The sequence below is a fragment of the Glycine soja genome, chromosome 17 (genome assembly GCF_004193775.1).
Source record: "Glycine soja cultivar W05 chromosome 17, ASM419377v2, whole genome shotgun sequence".
NCBI classification, from domain to species: Eukaryota; Viridiplantae; Streptophyta; class Magnoliopsida; order Fabales; family Fabaceae; genus Glycine; species Glycine soja.
The window spans coordinates 38,282,950-38,300,664 of NC_041018.1; the positions used below are offsets into that span (position 1 = coordinate 38,282,950).

Genomic DNA, 17,715 nt, shown 5'->3' on the forward strand with positions numbered 1-17,715 from the left:
ATAACAATTTTTTTATGAATGTAATGAAAAATGGTATTATTAGTATCACTCCGATTGATAAATTTATCATATTTTAAGATAATTGAAAGAGGAATTTTCTAATCAATCATGAAGATAGTATGTGAAATAGATATAGAAAATATCTATTTAAAAAATAAGAAAATTTAAATTTGAAATTTTATAAAAATAGATATTTGACTTGCGGCGGTGTCGTGTGCATTCTTTACATCCTTTTACTGAACTGAACCTAACACCGATTTCTGCGAAACCCGAGTACCACAAGAGAATACGAACACCCTTTTCCCATTCCGTATGAATATGTTCCATTAATTTGTTTTTTTCTTCCCCCACTTGGAAAACAATTAAGAAAACAAAGATATACGTTTTATAATGATTTTGAAACATAAATAAAATTAAATAATCATTTTATTATTTAAATATATTAAACTTAAATATGTTGTTAATTCTTAATAAATATTTAATTTTTACATTTACTTTCTAATAAATTTTTATTTTACGTTAAATCTCTAATAAAATATTAATTATATTTATTTTTCATTAATTTTTTTCATTTATAATTAGTTGAGATTAAAACAAAATTTTCTAATTTATCATAAACTAAAAAAAGTGTCAATAACCAAAATAAAATTATTTTATTAAAAATTCAGCATAATTATTAAAAAATAAAAAATCATTAGAAAACAAACACCAAAATCAAATATTCGGACATGTCTTGAGTTGTGCCTCCCTCAACCAATGACCGTTCAACAAAGGTAGTCCTTCCTTAATTTGAAAATTTTGCGTTTGTTATTACGAAGCATAAGTCAAGCACGGAAACACAAGCCATGATAGCTAACAACAATGGTGCCAAAAGAAAACGTGTAGTACATGTAAACAATGTGTCAAAAGTGTGATTAACATGCCTCTAGCACCATAGAAAAGAATAATATGATTAATATCAATGCCGACCAATATTCGAAACGAGTATTAAAAGCAAATTTAATATAAGGTCTGAATTCAGAACTCGACAAAGCCAGCACATGACACATGGCACGTTTCCAAATTATTTACACGCGTGCATGCATCTAATCTGCATGATGCATGTATGCACATTAACACAACAACACTAGAGGCAAAATATAATCACTAATAGTATGAAATATATCATATGATTAGTGACTTTCAATCTATAAAAATATGATCACAGATCATGATATCAACTCCAAGAAAGGCCTTTCTTCTCTCCACAAGATTAACTTAGAAATAAAAATCAACAAATCGATTTTAATATTTAGTATACCTGAATCGCCTAGTATACCCAAAATCTGGTCACCTCTTCAATGTAAAAATATTGTTATCCCATTTTATAACATAGTATGGTTCAGTGCTCATAACAAGCCAGCTTCCAAGAGATTTCTCCGCCTCAAAGTCTCATCAACAAGCTTGAAAGTCTTCTTCACAACCTTCTGATCAAGGGCAGTGGTCCGGTAGATCTTAAAGACGCGATCTACGCGATCAGGAGCAGTGCTCTGGAAATATGATTCCTCAAATTTTTTCTTCACAAACCTGAAAAAAAGAAGAGTTTATCCAAGTCAATTAGTTGTTTTGATTATGAACAATTAATCATCGAGTACTTGGAGTTTCCTCTTTTCCAGGTTATAGTACTGGCTCTTTTAAGATAGTAGGGCCATTTAGTTTGGAAAAATGTTTTGTTTTCACTTTTAATAACAAAAACATCACTTTATTTTCACTTTACTTCCTGTTTTCAAAAGTTTGTATATGAAATAATGTAAACAGAAAACAATTTAATTTCTAAGCATTGCTTATGTAAAAAATTTTACATTATCAACCAATCAGAAATTATGGTCAGACTTTTAAGGTAATTATTATAAAAATAAAACAACTTACCATACATGGCAATTTGTAAATAAATGACAGTGTAAAATTCAATTCAGACTATTTTCTCTTAAAACATTTGAAAAGAAGAAACAGAAATCTGCATAAGAAACAATGAAAACAGAAAACAAGAAAAAGTTGTTTCTAGTCTCTCCTATAAAGCATTTGAAATAAGATAACATTTTTATAATTAAAAGTGAAAACATAAAATGAAAACAAAAATCATTTTCTTAAACAAAACGGTCCATGAGCAATCATAACAAGTTCATAGCCTTGCTTACTATGTTATATACAAGTATCAACATGAGTATTATTCCCTATTTATGGTTCTGATGGAAACACAACTAAGATTCTTCTGGCTCACCATGCAATAGAAAGCAGTTATAGAACAACGCAAGAGTGTCTAAAATTTGGAAGGCCTCTATTGGCCAGGATAAACTATTTTGGCATTTTGCTTTTATTCTATATGCCTCAGTATAAAGAAGTTGCTTACTCATATGCATGCTCAATCTCTTGTTTCCCTGTTGAAACCGGTTGGTAATCTTTGAACCACTCACATACATTAAGTGGGACCTGCACAATGCAAGACATTAGACTGAAATTATGATAACCTATCCAACAAGGATAAAATGTACAACATTCAGATGGTTCTTACTTTCAGGATCTTCTTCTCAAATATGTCAAACTTGTTTAAGAATAACATGAAGGACGTTTTCTGTGTAGAAAAGAGAAGGACATCATTTTTTTTATGAGATAGGTAGAAAATTAAGTGACAAAAAAGTAAAAAGGGACCTGAGAGAAAAAATTGACATAGAAATTTCTACGTAATTGTAGTAGAAGTTGAAGTTAAACAAGACTATAAAGAGGAAACCTCAAAACATGGTTGCTTCAGGATCCACTCGAAAAGTTCCTTGGTCTCCATCATTCTGTTTCTGTTTTCATCCTCAAAAAGTGTCTGATCATACCTGAAGGGAAGTGTGATGTCAATACCTTTTAGCTTTGTACATTTAATAATTGTGATGCACTCTTGCCAACAATATTGAAAGAATGCAAGAATTAATTTGTCTACTCCCTGTACTAGCACAAACTATTTTATGCATATTTTTTTTTATTAGTAACTAAACCATATACCCACTTAAATAAAAACTTCATGTGGGACCTTACAAGTGTAAAGAGCAGATGTATATGCAAAAGCCTTATATGCGTTTGAGATTAGAAAATGTCCTATTAAAATAAAGAGTTAAATGGTAGACCATACTCGCTAATTGCAGCACAGAATATTACAGCTGAAACTCCTTCAAACAAATGGATCCACTTTCTCCTCTCATTTCTCTGGCCGCCAACATCAAAGAGTCTATAGACTTCACCACTTTTCTTATTTTCCCCAACAGGACTGCAAAATAGCAAAGACATAACAATATATGTTGATGAGCAGTTCTACACTGTATGCCATATTATGCCATAACAAAGATCACTTGAAAAAAGTAATGCAACCAGTTTTCTACCGCTTTTAATTATTTAGACGATATGAGAAGGTGGACATGAATATCATGTAGTCTGAACAAGAACAGAGAATAACATAGAAGAAGAATCATGAGCAATGAACCAATTACAGCAATCAAATGTCAGGACAATGCCTAGAACAAGAACTGTAAAGAGTTATAGGTTTAGGATTAGGAAAGAAAGGAAACTTAGGCGGCTCAAAGTAATAGATTGAAAATATAATATCTTTAACTTATAACTTATATTGAAACTAATATAAAATCATTATTGTGTTTTGCCTAACAGTTTAAGCATTGGGATAGTGGGTTCATGACAAAGAAAAATTGGGAAAGTCTTGTAATACCTGTTTTTCTAGATGGCGAAAACCACGAGATGGCTCTTGCTCCTAGACTTTGACACTTATTATGGTAACACCACGTTGGCTAAGGCTAACAACACTAATCTAAGGCAGCTCCACCTCACTAATATACATTTCCTCCTAGGATAGGCCAACTATCTAGGGACAGCTTTATCTAAAGGACAACCCTTTCCTCAAATATATCTAGATGTGACTCCACCTTGTTGGCAGCTCCTTACAAAGGTGGCTATACCAAACAGACAGCCCTTTCCTCCCACAACCTCAAACATAACAAGATTCATCAAAGACAGTAACTCTTGCTAAAGACCACAACTAGAAGAACAAACAACAATAACAGAAGAGGAAGAGAATAAATGCCATAATTTAAGTATTACTTAAGGGTCGTAATTCAGACATTCTCCAAATAATAGCACTCAGCAAATGCCGAAATCCTCTTTGGAGGATATTGTGAAATTTATAGAGAGAATAGTACAGCACCAAAAAGTCATTTCCCACTAAGCAGGGTCGGTTACATGGACCAAAACTTGCAATTGTGTTCAAGTTTGTGGAATAGTCATTTAGATCAAAGTCTGTCTTAATCATGTCATTTATAGCTTTTACTGGTCTTCCTCTACCTTTAGATATTATCCCCATCTCATCAACTATTCTTTATAGTTACCCCCCCCCCCCCACCCAAACAGGCCATATATCTTCATTCTGATTTCAAAACAAGCACCACCAACAAGGACAGTAATAAGCACTTCTTTGTATCATTTTAGAAAGACAAATCAAGCCAATCAGCATGTTTACCTGAACTGGATCTCTACAACACCAGTGGTACGCACTCTTGCATACAAAACATCCTCCTGCAGTTGTGAAACAAAGTGAGAAATTGTGACAAATTTTTAATGTACAACCATTTCAAATTTAAGGGTCTATGACTTCAAAAAGAAAATAAATTTTAGTGAACTTCTTTTAAGATATATCCTCTATTTAGTCTGCCGAATGGACACCAAGTTACTTTTGCAGAATATAATATGATTAGTATCACAACAATAATATACCAACAAGAGACAAAATAGAACATGAGTTGATTTAAGCACAAAAAGAAAGCAAAATAAGGCCAATCAGGACAGACTTAAATACCACTAATTACTTGAGATCAATAATGGCGCACTTTATGACTTGATCTTTTTACAAATACAAAGCAAATAATTTTTTTCAGACCCTTTTAAATCACTTTTCTTATTGGTAATAAAATAGAAGTGTCAAGGGTTGTAACCCATGCCTGATGAATGTTGCACCAACAAAGGTAAGAAGAGAAGAAAATTATTTGGGTCCTCAAACCCAAAGAAAATAAAAAATACCACACCGACCAAGAAGAAATAAATCAGATCTGCAATGTTTCAAGGCAGATAAAAATGAAATTATGGATTAGATTTAAATCTATGTAAGATTATGATAGATTTTGGCTACCTTTGTTGGAACATAATTTGCATCAGACAGCCTTTGCAAATTTTCCATGAAATAATCAGTACAATCTGGAATTTGAAGCTCACTACCTCGGGCATATGTCTCCTACAGAAAGTAAAATGTGTGGTACATAATACTAATTAACTTATACCAAAAAATAACTATAGCAAAATTTAAGAAAAATAAACCAAAGTGTGCCATCTAGCCACCTGAATTGCAGGATCCTTCCACAGATTCTCAATTTCCTGTGCAAGCTCCTTGCTGAGATATGGGTAATCCAGCCTGCCTCCAATTTCCAATAACTTTTCCCCGATTTCCTGCAAGAACAATTCTGTCACAAACCAACTATCACAAAAGCTTAAGCTGTTGTATGAACACAGGTGAGAATGGTTTTATACTATATTCCTAACATGCCTTCTTATGCAATGGCTATTTGGGCTTGGAGTATGGATAATGAACATGTAAACCTACCTTGTGCCAAAAATTCAACTTTTTATCTGAAGAATGGGGATAACAAGGATCAAACTCTAAACCACTTGACCATATAGACTTTGATATCATGTCATGAACCAACTATCCCAAAAGTTTAAGTAGTTAGATAAATACAAGTGAATGGCTTTATATTATATTTCTAATAAATTCATTGATAATTTGAGAAAGTAACAAAACTTCACTAAAAATAAAATAAAATAAAAAAGATGCCTGTGTATAATTGATCATAGTTCTTCACAAAATTTTGTTTAACAAGATACCGCATTCTAAAATTCTTGGCCATACTATAGTAGGGAATAATAGAGATGGTAACAGTAAACTACCTTATTTTCATTGGATATAACATACTTTGAAGAATCAACATCATTCTGGGCAAATTCCTTTGATCCATCATGCAGTAACTGTATAAACACATCAAGTACATATTAAGGATTACATTCTACTCAATTAGCTCCAGTAAGACTCAATTCACAAAAAACTTTTTCAAACTATAAGCAGTGAACACTGCAAACTCTGTATTTTAAAGAGAAAAATAATTAACACACCCTTTCAAATATTGCGTACTTTTATTGTCTGATACACATTTGCATGAATGACTGGTAAGTAGCTTTTTAGTTCTGCCTCGTCAAAGCCAGTTTGAAACAAAAGTTTTATCTGCATATTACAGAAATAAATAAATATCAACAATCTAGCAAGTATATAAAAAGCTAAAACATGGACAACAATGCATTTTCTTACCTGCTTAAATATTGTGGACTTCCCTGACTCTCCAGCTCCTAAACAAAAGGAAAAATTGACACATTTAAATGAGTCCAGAAGAAAAATAACAAATGGAACTAAGCAAGAAATTAAGCAATTATTGCATATATGATTCAATTAAATGAATATCACAATATGAATAGGAACAGGATAGACCACATAACTAACAGAGAAGAAGACATCCAAGATAAATAAGGATAACATGATATCCTGTCTGATCGGTTATTCCAAATCTTAAAGGCCTGAGCCATGAGCATGAGTATACAAATTATCAAATAGTTTCCTAAACAATAGAAACTAAAACACTTTCTGCTAAAAAATTTATTAAGAAAAAGGATTGAATACTTGACCACTTGCTCCTAGAATCTCTAAATGCTAATATCATGTCAATCACCAACTATCCCAAAAGCTTGAGCTTGAGCTATTGGGTGAAGAGTCGAATGATTTTATATCTAACATACATATTCTTATGAATCAAGTAAAGCTCAATCAGAAGATAAACAACTTTTTTTCTTAATAGTAAAAGACCTTGTACTTCAGAGATTGCAGGTTTCTCCTAAAGGAGAAAAAAAATGATAACATAACAGCTAACAGTGCCATTTCTGAGAACCAATTTTTTTTTTGGAACTCCTTCAAATCAGGGAAGCATTGTCACCACTCACCACTTATACTATGCTAGATTACAAGTGCCTATCGCTTAAATTGGAAAACTTTAACTTTACAATGTATTAGTGAAGCATGCACAATAGATGTACAAGAAAACTGCCAAAGCAAAATGTACCAAGTAGTAGAAGTTTCTGAATATGCTTTTCAGCCTTCGTTTCTAACTCTATTCTTCTTTCAATCTCTGCAGTCTGCAAATGCACACACATTTGTCAAATTAAAGGCCATGTATGTAACACTTCAAGATTAACAACTTAAAATGTACGTACTTTATTGACTATAACAGACCTGTGCATTTTCTTCAGCATCAGCATCATTATAACGGCGATTTCTGCTACAGAGTAAGCCCATATTTTCTGTTACAAAAGACAGCATAGAAGATGACTAGTCAAGCTCCACCAGAAATCACACTTTGTTTCAATGCCCTTCTCTAATGTGTACACACATTAGCGGGCTTGACTTCACCTAACAAAAAAACTAGGATAGTGTCAGCAGCGAAAACAAGAACAAACACGACCCCCCCAACACCCCCCCACCGTCCCTGCAAAGGAAGATCTCAAGTCACTTCATACGTTGATATTCCACTCAACCTAATAAGACAGCTTAATGAAGTAAAACAGACTCAGGCACAGCTAGATAACAGGTTGAACTAAAACCTTTTTGCGCCAAAATATTTACCACGTTGCATTTGAAGTTGAGAACTATTGTCAGTAAGTTATTTTCCCAAAAGGCCAAAATGCTATTTTGAATGGACAATAGGGGATTCTCCACTCATTCACAACTGGGGAACAATTTAGTGATCACATATGAATAAAGTATGAGTGACACAAAGAGCCAAGGCAGTAGCACACAACAATGTACCCAGAATTTCACCATATATATGGCTAAGCTCACCAATCAGATTATCTCAAAGGCAACCCCATGTTGAGGACAGGATTATGAGGATAATTAAGATACACAGGATTGTAATAGAAATTTACATGACTCACTATTTTCCTATGTATTAGAGTGTGCTTTTTGGGTTCCCAAAAATAATCAAGTCATAAAAAGAAAGTAATCAATTCAGTTGGGCATACAGCTTCATTTTTCCTTTCTTGATTTTCTTAATTTTATTACTGGTAAGCTATGTACCATACCTAAAAACAGAAACAACTCAATCTCTTCACACTAGCAAGAAAATTCAGCAGCTCAAATGCTACTAAAACCATTAGCATGCAATATTCAATCAACCCATGAAAGTTAAACAAATAAAAGAGAATGCATTCCAAAATGGTACACAAATCAAATGCAAGATCACAAAAACACACATCCAAAAAAAAAATCACACACATCCACATCTCGATCTGCATATGCAAGTGCAAAAATCAATTACAGGAATCTCCTCAGCCAAAAGAAAATCCAACCAATTTCAAATTACCAAGAAAAGGAACGATCTTGAGAGGGAGAGAGATTAAGAATGTAACAGGAAAAAAAATAAGACGGTTACCTAAAACGAAGAAAAAAGGTTTTTTTTTTTTTTTTTGCAAGTGTTGTGAGAGTGAAGGCTGAGATATGCCGCTAGATTTGACTGATGCGGTTGGTTGGACTGAGAAATTGTTGAAGCTAAAAAGCAACTTCAGTTGCTTTGTTCATTGCATAGAGAGTAGAAACTAGGAAGATACATCACTCCAGTATATATATAAAAAAATAATAATAATAATCACAACAACAATAAAAACAATAGCAACTTATTTTTGTTTAGTTTAAGGTAATAATACCAATAATAGTAACAATAACAATAAAATAATGGATTGGAATATAATTTGTATTTGGGGGTGTGTGAGTAATAATGGGTACAAAAAACAACAAGTACTAGTCTGTCATAGAGGCACAGAGATGAATATGATATGAGAAAAAATTGGAAGGGAAAGAGAAAAAAAAAAAAAAAATCAGAGATAAAAGAAGAGCGCCGAAAGCTGCTAAGGTTTCTTCCTCTTCTTTGGCTTCGGTCAAAGACAGAGACAGCGAGGACAGAGCGATTATAACACTTTTCTATGTCGTCTTGGGAAATACACACTAACCTCACTGTGTGTAGTGTAGTTATACATTTAGATAAAAAAAAATTATATTAGTATTGATAGGAAATAATTCTCTTGAAAGTAATGATTGATATTTGTGAATGTATAAAATCATTATTTCTCTTTTTAATATGATTTATTTGATAAGTAAATTCATGATTTATAATTGAATCATTTGATTAAAACATACATATTATTGTTATTTGTGTTAATAGTTCATTAACACGATTTAATTCTTCGTTGAAGAATTGATAACATTAATCAGATAATTTTATGTTAAATAAAAAATTTATATTAAATTTCAGTACTAACTTATTTTCATAATCCATAAAAAAACTTACTTTCATGATTGAAATATTTATTAATTTTTTTAATTATTCAATTAATTAATATGTTGTTCATCTTAATAGAATCGGATTTAAATTTTTTAAGATCTCAAGATTAAATTTTGTGAATGAAAAAATATTAAAAAAAGAAATTTTATTAAAAATTATCAACTATATATTTTAACAAAAATTAATATCACAAAATCAATTTTCACCAATATTATAATTATAATTATAACTATAATAAAAAGTTCACTCAGTCACACTATAAATAAATGTGAAAGGTTCATATATTGGACTTAATTACGTCTACATTGCACTTTACGACCAAAGGTTTCTCGATGGGTTGTTTAGGAAACGGAAATTCAAAGTAAAAGGTCAATGGTCTTCTTGTTGATCTTTCCTCTTTTTTTTTTCTCAATCTTTTCTTCACCTGATCTTTGAACCGACCATGCTTCTTTATTAAGTTGTTAATAAATTATTGTGTGAAAGTTTGACTCGTTTATGATCACAAATCTTATACCTGTTGACCAACTTGGTATGCCAGATATGGCTATCAATCAATCGAATTAATTCGAAATTTTATTATAGTAATTAATAATTCATTCAACTTGATTTTGGAATTAAATGCTAGATTTAAGTTAAAAGTTTAGTTTATTATATATCTCAATTTTAGTTATACTCGTTTAGTCTGTGAATTATAAAAAAGTGTATACATAACTAAAGTAATTGAAATATTTAATAAACTCAACTTTTCATTTGGAATTCTCACATGATATATGTATTAAAACTTTATCAATTCAAAAAAATTATACTTGATATACTTTGTATACATATATCATTTCTACTTGTTTTATTAAATATATATATTTAATAAACTCAATTTTGAACTTAAATCTAACATTTAATTCCAAAACCAAGTTCAATTAAATTTAGTTATGTATAAAAAGTGTATTAATTCAAAAAAATTCTGATTGTAAGAAATAAAAATTATAAATAGAGTTTACACAAATCTTTAGAAGTTTCTAAAAATTACACACGTTTCCTTTTCCTTTTGACACATAATAATTACACCCTTATGTTATTAACTATGTTTGAGTATTCTAATATAATAAAGTAATATAAAAGAAAATTGATTTGTGCTTTTTTGTTATTCCTTTCTTACCCCCTTGTCTTTTAATAATGTGTTTCTCTGCTTTGAATCAGATTAGGAAGGGGTTAAACCAATGGGTTAGGATTCTCAAAAGCACAATGTTCATTGAAAGTTGAAGAAGACGACTTCTTTGGTTACAAGGGCCTTTGAGCGATTATATAAACACAAACGGCTTCTTCAGTCTATGCATGCATGGGCCAAGCCCATAACACACCCTGTGGATTATGAATGTTTAGGATCATTTTTTGTTCAGAATAAGCTTGTTCTTAATTCTTAATTATATATTGTGCACCTTTTTTTTTTTTGAGAATAAACTTGTTCTTAGAATATTTAGTGTTTGACTTTTTGTAGAATAAGTTTGTTCTTAATACATGTGCAAATTGATGGGATTTATTTGTAAGAACCATGATATTATATTAATGAATTTCCTATTTCATTGAATGTTGGTCAATATTCTTTTCTTATATTACTTTTACAATGGTGTTCAAGGTATCGTCATGGAAATGGCTCACAAACAAATAGGACTTTTCTTTTTGAATTATATGTTGGTGGAATGATCCTATGACATGATTGCAGCAAGTTGAATATAACTTAGTGGTATCAGTAAAGATAATAAGTTGTTTGCATATGTTACAATTATTGATTATGACTTCATGGTATTATAAAGTTGGCAAAATTATCTAATGTTGGATTGATGCACTTATTTTTTATATTGGATAGGTATTCGATCAGGGCAACCAAATACCTATCTTGTCCTACATAAAGACAAGACAATCATGTTTACGGATAATCACGAAATTAGGTCATCTAATCTGGGTTAAGAGATGAATAACCTAAATGGTAATCAACACACGCAAGCCTAAGGTCCAATAAGGTTTGTATAAATAGAGTAAGACCTCTAGATAAAAATTATTATTCATTGAATACATATGTATTACCCTAGTTTTTGCTCACAACTCAAACCTTACTTGAGTGCCGAAGTACCTATTAAAGGTACTCATTCTTTGGATACCACTACTCAGACAAACACGAGAGGCAAGACAAGACCGAGGATCCCTCGGCAAAAGGGATAGTGTTTGGCCATTATTTGGCTGGATCATCTTTTTTTATGGTTATTGAGATGTCCTTCCGAATGTTGGACAAAACAAAGCAAAGAACGAAAAAAAAAAAATACTCATAAACCAACACCAAAATAAAACATAAAGGAAAAAAACCCATGAATAGAAAAACACAAATACCAAAACCCAACAACAAGACGCATGAAAAGTGTGTCAAATAAAGCGAAACCCACTACAAGCTAGAAGTGGGTTACACGATCTCTTTCATCACACACGAGCCTCCTAGGTAGGGGTGTCAAACCGAGTCAGGCCCGTTCTCCAAAAAAGTTGGACTGGACTAGAATTTGAGACTCGTAAACCATTTAGGCTTGGCCCGTTTAGCCCGCAAGCCCAATGGGCTAGAGAAGGGTCAGGGCGGGCCAGCCCGCGGGCTAGTGCTTTTTTAAAAAAAAAATAGATTATGGACTCTGAAATGACCCAAATGCACTCTCATAGTCCAAATGGCCCAAACGCATGCAAGCTAGACCAGACCCTCACGGCCTCTTGAATTGAATCTCATTTCTCATTCTCTTGAATCTCTTCTTGCATTTTACAACACATATGGATGTACTTGATTGGTGGAAAACTAATAGTCCAAGATTTCCACATCTTTCTATTATGGCTTGTGACTTGCTGAGCATACCATTTACAACTGTTGCATCTGAATCTGCATTTAGCATTGGATCTCGCATTCTCAACAAGTATAGAAATCGCCTCTCATCCAATTGTGTGGAAGCAATTATTTGTACTCGCAATTGGAAGCATGGCTTCAATGAGGGTAAATAACTTCATTATTTATTTTATATTATTTTGGTAATTATTTGTCACTTCTCACTTTTTTTTTCTTTTTTATAGATGATGATGATTTGTTTGATGAAGATTCAATTGTGAAGACAACTTCTTCCAAGGGTGCATCCAATGTTGTTGATGTAGATTAGAGGCACACAAGGTGACAAGGTCATCTAGATTCTAGATATTGAAGTTTGTGATAGGTTTTATTCTTTTATTGGTTACTACTAGTATATTATTATTTTTAGTTATAAAAAATTATAAAGAGACATTAGTTAGATTCAAAATTGATGTTGCCAACAACGATAAAGGACAATGCTAAATTAATGTTACCAACAATGATAAAGGACAATACAAAATCTGGAAAAAAAAATTAAATTGGCGGGCTGGCGAGTGGCCTGCGAGCTAGCTTGAAACGGGCCAGGCTAGGAAAGGTAGCCTGTTTTGCTTAGCGGAGCGGGCTAGGCTGGCCCGTTTATGGCAGGCCAAAAGCGGACTGGGCCAAAACGGGTCGGGCCGACCCTTATTGACAACCCTACTCCAGGGAAACGAGCATGATTTTCTCCTATTGTTTTTTGAAGTGTTCAAATGTTTTAAGGTTGAAGGAAAAAGGTATTTTGGGAATCAAAATTCATTAAAAGGTCATGGATATGCACATTTTTCCCTTTAGTTAAAATGTTAAAAGTTAACGAACTTAATGGGTCAGGGGAGGCATGTGTAACTGTTGCTCAACAATTAAGGGAGTTTTTTAGGTGTTAAAACTGGAAGGGATACATGTGTAATTTTTACAAATCTCAGGAAAAGTTTGTGTGATTCACTCTTATAAATATTGTTTGTTAGATCATATCTAAATTATCAAAATTAAAAAAAAATATATGCATATTTTTAAGTGATCATGTAACTACTAGCTAACTTGTTGTATGGTCAGTTTATTTTCACTAAAAACCGAATGAAAGAAAAATGAAGGATGAAATATTTTGTGGCCCAAATTTATAGTTTTTTGTATGTTTTAATCTTAATCATTCAATAAAAGATCTAGCAATTAATATTTATTTCTCTCACTCTTTTAAAATAAGTCATCTTGCTTGATACACACACACACACACACACACACACACACACACACACATATATATATATATATATATATATATATTCATATAATTAATTTTAATATTTATTTTATTTTTTATAAAATAAAAAAATATGCATTTAGAGGATATTTTACCATAGTGAGTTGGAAATTTATATATATATATATATATATATATATATATATATATATATATATATATATATATAAATATAAAGAGAAAGAGAGAGAGATTTTGTGCGCATCCAATATCATATACATAAATATTTATATTTTTATGAGAAAAATGATTTTACACTGTTAATGTAAAAAGTTTTACACAATTATCCAATCACAATCCACCATGTATTGTAAGTTTGTTGACTTTTAAAGTAATCCAAGTAATGATTTTGATGTGTTCACACACTTGTACTCATACACTATTTAATAAAACAAGTGTTTTGGTGGTCACATATGTGTGTCCTTCATGTTTTATATTTTCATACATATATATGCTATGATTTTATGAATGCGTTAATTAATACATTTTTCTAAGGTAATGAACTCAAGGAGAGTCTCATTCATCCTCACATAATTCGCTCATTCATTCTGATAACATAATTGCTCTAATTATGAAATAAATGCTTTGATTATGTTTTTAGAAGATATCTTTACACTTTGAAAATTAACAAGTTTGTTGATTTTCAAAGGTATATTCCTCAAATACACAAATCAAAAGTACATGGTGCACAACGGTACATCCTAAACTATTATGGTACTCTGATCCTAAAATCCTTATCTTACAATTTGAATATCAAAATTTATACGGTTTGTCATAATAAAAAATGGGGAGATTGTTGAGTCTAACCGCGTCCAAGTGACATTGAACTTTACCAAACAATTATATCCCTAAGATTTTGATATTAACAAAGTATAAATTTTATGTATTAACCTTTCATGCTTAATATACATATCATTTTATCTCTATGAAATATAAGCAGAAAAGCATGAATAGAAAGGTTTTGGATGATAGGCAAAGTATCAGTAACTAAATGATACTGCTTCTGCGTCCAGTCCTGAGAAGACGAGTGCTTTCACACTTGACTCGCAATACAAAAGCATGGAATAGTTACATGATCCTCAAGAACTGAAAGCAATCACAAGAAAGTAACGTCTATAGGCTCAGTAAGAAACTTGTGCCATAGCACAAAAAAAAAAGATTTAAATTATCTTATCTTGATATTTTTAATTCATTTTGTCTTATATTGTTAACGTTTCTTTCAATTTGTATGCTAAAGTCAGCTCTAAGCACTAGGCAACACTAACAAATTGTATTTCTCTGAAGATATGTTGCAAAAAGCGTTTGTGGACCCCATTCTCTCTCTGCACAATAGCGACTTCATGTCAAGCGCTAAAGCTATTATACAACGACTAACTGGGATCTTTCAACAGATCAAAACTCTAAAGTCTATATAAAGCTTGAAGATGTTCATGTTAAATGAGTCAAATCATAAGAGAATATTCTAAGACAAAACAAACAAGTACTGTAACATTGTTGGTCCATTGGACGAAAGAAACTTTAGCGAATTGATTGAATCTTAGCTCTGCTAAGTTAGTGAGTTTCATTATATTCGAGCTTACTATGTAAATACTCTTTAAGTGATTAGAATCCATTTTCTATCAAACATATATTGTTTGTGAAAGCCAAGAGTGGCTTAGTGACAAAGAATACTTGAGTCTTAATCTCAAGGGAGATTAAGCCTAGTACCAGGAGTGACCTAGAGAGTACTCATTGTAGCCAAAAGTGACATAGAGAATACTTGATTGTAATAAAAGATTTGATTAGTGGAACCTTTTAAGGTTTGAAGGAGAATTTGACGTAGCCCAAGAGTTGGGATGAACTAGTATAAAACCTTTGTATTTTCAGTATTACTTCTATATAACATGTTATTTTCTTTAAGTCACTTCTACACTATCTTATCCAAGTTTTGTGAACGGGTTTTCTAAGCAAAGTAATTTAGAACCCCTTGGATGAAATCCTTCGTCCATTGATATCTGCTTGAGAAAAGTTTTTATTAGTTTTTGAAAGACTAGTTTTATCCTTCACACTATTCAACCCTCCCTTCCAATGTGCTTCAGGTACTTCAACCAAATCAAGTTACAAATAATAATAAATAGATAGTAATTGGAGATAATCAATAAAAAAATTGTTAAGCTAGTTGTCAGTTAAAAGTGCGGTTTCAAAAAAAACTCTTATTTTTTTTTGTTTATGAATAATTCCTAAAAATATTATAGTTATAATTCAATATAAAGATTAGAATTATAATATAGGAAAAATAATGTTGTTAGTTTGAGCGGAGTTGAGACTCGATCCCCTCTTTAAGTAAGGTCTCAATTTGAGCCTGTGATGTAGGAAAAAAGTGGTTGGAAAAAGAGACACCATTACATCTAGTTAACTAGGTTTTTTGACATTAATGTCATGTAACACAAAAAATAAAATAGAATGTTATTATCTCGATTTATTTTTATTCATTATTCATAAAGAAAATCATTTTTTTCGATAATAAATTCATTCATTCATAAAATGCACAAGGTGTGCTCGTAAAAGATACAAAGAAATGTGTCCAACTGAGATTCTACTACCTATATCCATATGTATGCTAACCAAAGTAAGACCCTCCAAAACACCAACATTTCATTATACTCTATTACTATATCCATTAATACCCTTGGCAAAAGAATTTGGATCTTAATTTATATGCTCATGATGCACATAGGAGAAGATACAAAACTTTTGGACAAGAAAAACAAAACACCATTACCAAAAAGTTCAATGAGTCAGAAATTCCACTCGTGCAATAGACACACGATCAAATCCATCATCCACTACTTATACGAGACAAAATTCTTTTTCATATGATTTTAGCCACGACCAGATGAAGAACATAATTTGTTGTCACAAAACCTATAGATGAAGCACTTTATCCTCAAAGATTATGACATTTCTTTGCTATCAGATTTTCCATATAATAGCACTTCAACCAATTTGCCACCAAAATCTGTTGGCCCTACCTTGTAGCACATGGACATTTTTTCAGTATTGCTCCTTCACAAATGAAGGGAGTGCATAGACAATACCAATCATGTTGTACCATATCTTCCAAATTAGATGTGAAACTTTGCATGAGAAAAAATAAATGAGAAACATATTTATTTACCTTTCAACATAGAGGACATGATAAGTCATTTTCCAGCACTTATATATTTCTTCTGTTGAGATTTACCTTAGTAAGGAGTCTATTATGAAAAACTCTCAAAAAGGAAGAAAGCCACCTTCGGTGGGATTTTGATGTCCCACAAACTTTTGAAGATATCCTTCTCCTAGCCTCCAACACACGTCTTGTATGAAAATCTTGAAGAAAATTGACCACATCTCCCTTCATTGAACTTCAAAACTCTTTAAGGAACTTGAAATTATAACTAGAAAAAAATGTTCACGGGGAGTACTTATTGACACACTTTGCCTATGGTGTTTGAAAGAAGAGGAAACAACAACCCATGCTCTCCTGGTGTGTGAGAATGTTCAAAGAATTTGGTTTGTGTCCAATATAGGAATTTGCACAAACTTTACCATTGTAAATGTGGCAACTTGGATTGGTGATGTGCTATCACAAAGGGACTAGGAATTCACAATAAGAGTTTTTGAATTAATGGGCAATTTGGAAACGAAGGAATACTTAGGTTTTCTCACATAGAGAATTGAACCTAAGACATATAATGAATTGCATGAACTCAATGGGTATGAACAGAGTGAGTCAAAATTCTCGAGTTTCCCAAAAACATAACAACTTATGGAAGACGTCGATTGATGGAATGGTAAAGGTTAATTTTGATGCCTCTGTAAAGAAAGCTTATGGATCAAGATTTGAAGTTGTGTTTCACGATCAAAATGGAAAACATTTGTCCTTAACTACTCTCTTTATTACTACTTGCTTCAAACCTCTTTTGGCATAACTATGGTCTTCATGTGGGCTATAAAGATGCCAACAAGTATATGCTTTTCTAACACTATTTTTGAAACTAGTAGAGGGTGTGACT

General features: G+C 31.8%; 1 protein-coding gene across 3 annotated transcripts; it reads right to left on the reverse strand.

Moving 5' to 3' along the window:
* Positions 1-926: 926 nt before the first annotated feature.
* LOC114394128 (guanine nucleotide-binding protein alpha-2 subunit) lies at positions 927-9,160 on the reverse strand. Of its 3 annotated transcripts, none has more exons than XM_028355719.1 (14): positions 8,610-9,160; positions 7,412-7,479; positions 7,242-7,314; positions 6,440-6,477; positions 6,266-6,355; positions 6,025-6,102; positions 5,419-5,526; positions 5,213-5,314; positions 4,547-4,602; positions 3,155-3,289; positions 2,768-2,861; positions 2,552-2,611; positions 2,390-2,469; positions 927-1,566 (listed from the first exon to the last, which is right to left on the reverse strand). In XM_028355719.1, the coding sequence occupies exons 2-14, from the start codon at positions 7,472-7,474 to the stop codon at positions 1,389-1,391; spliced, it is 1,155 nt and encodes a 384-aa protein (XP_028211520.1). In that variant the 5' UTR covers positions 7,475-7,479; positions 8,610-9,160; the 3' UTR covers positions 927-1,388. The 3 variants fall into 3 exon arrangements, with proteins under 3 accessions (XP_028211520.1, XP_028211519.1, XP_028211518.1); XM_028355718.1 differs by having other exon boundaries at positions 7,412-7,588; XM_028355717.1 differs by having other exon boundaries at positions 7,412-7,600.
* Positions 9,161-17,715: the final 8,555 nt, after the last annotated feature.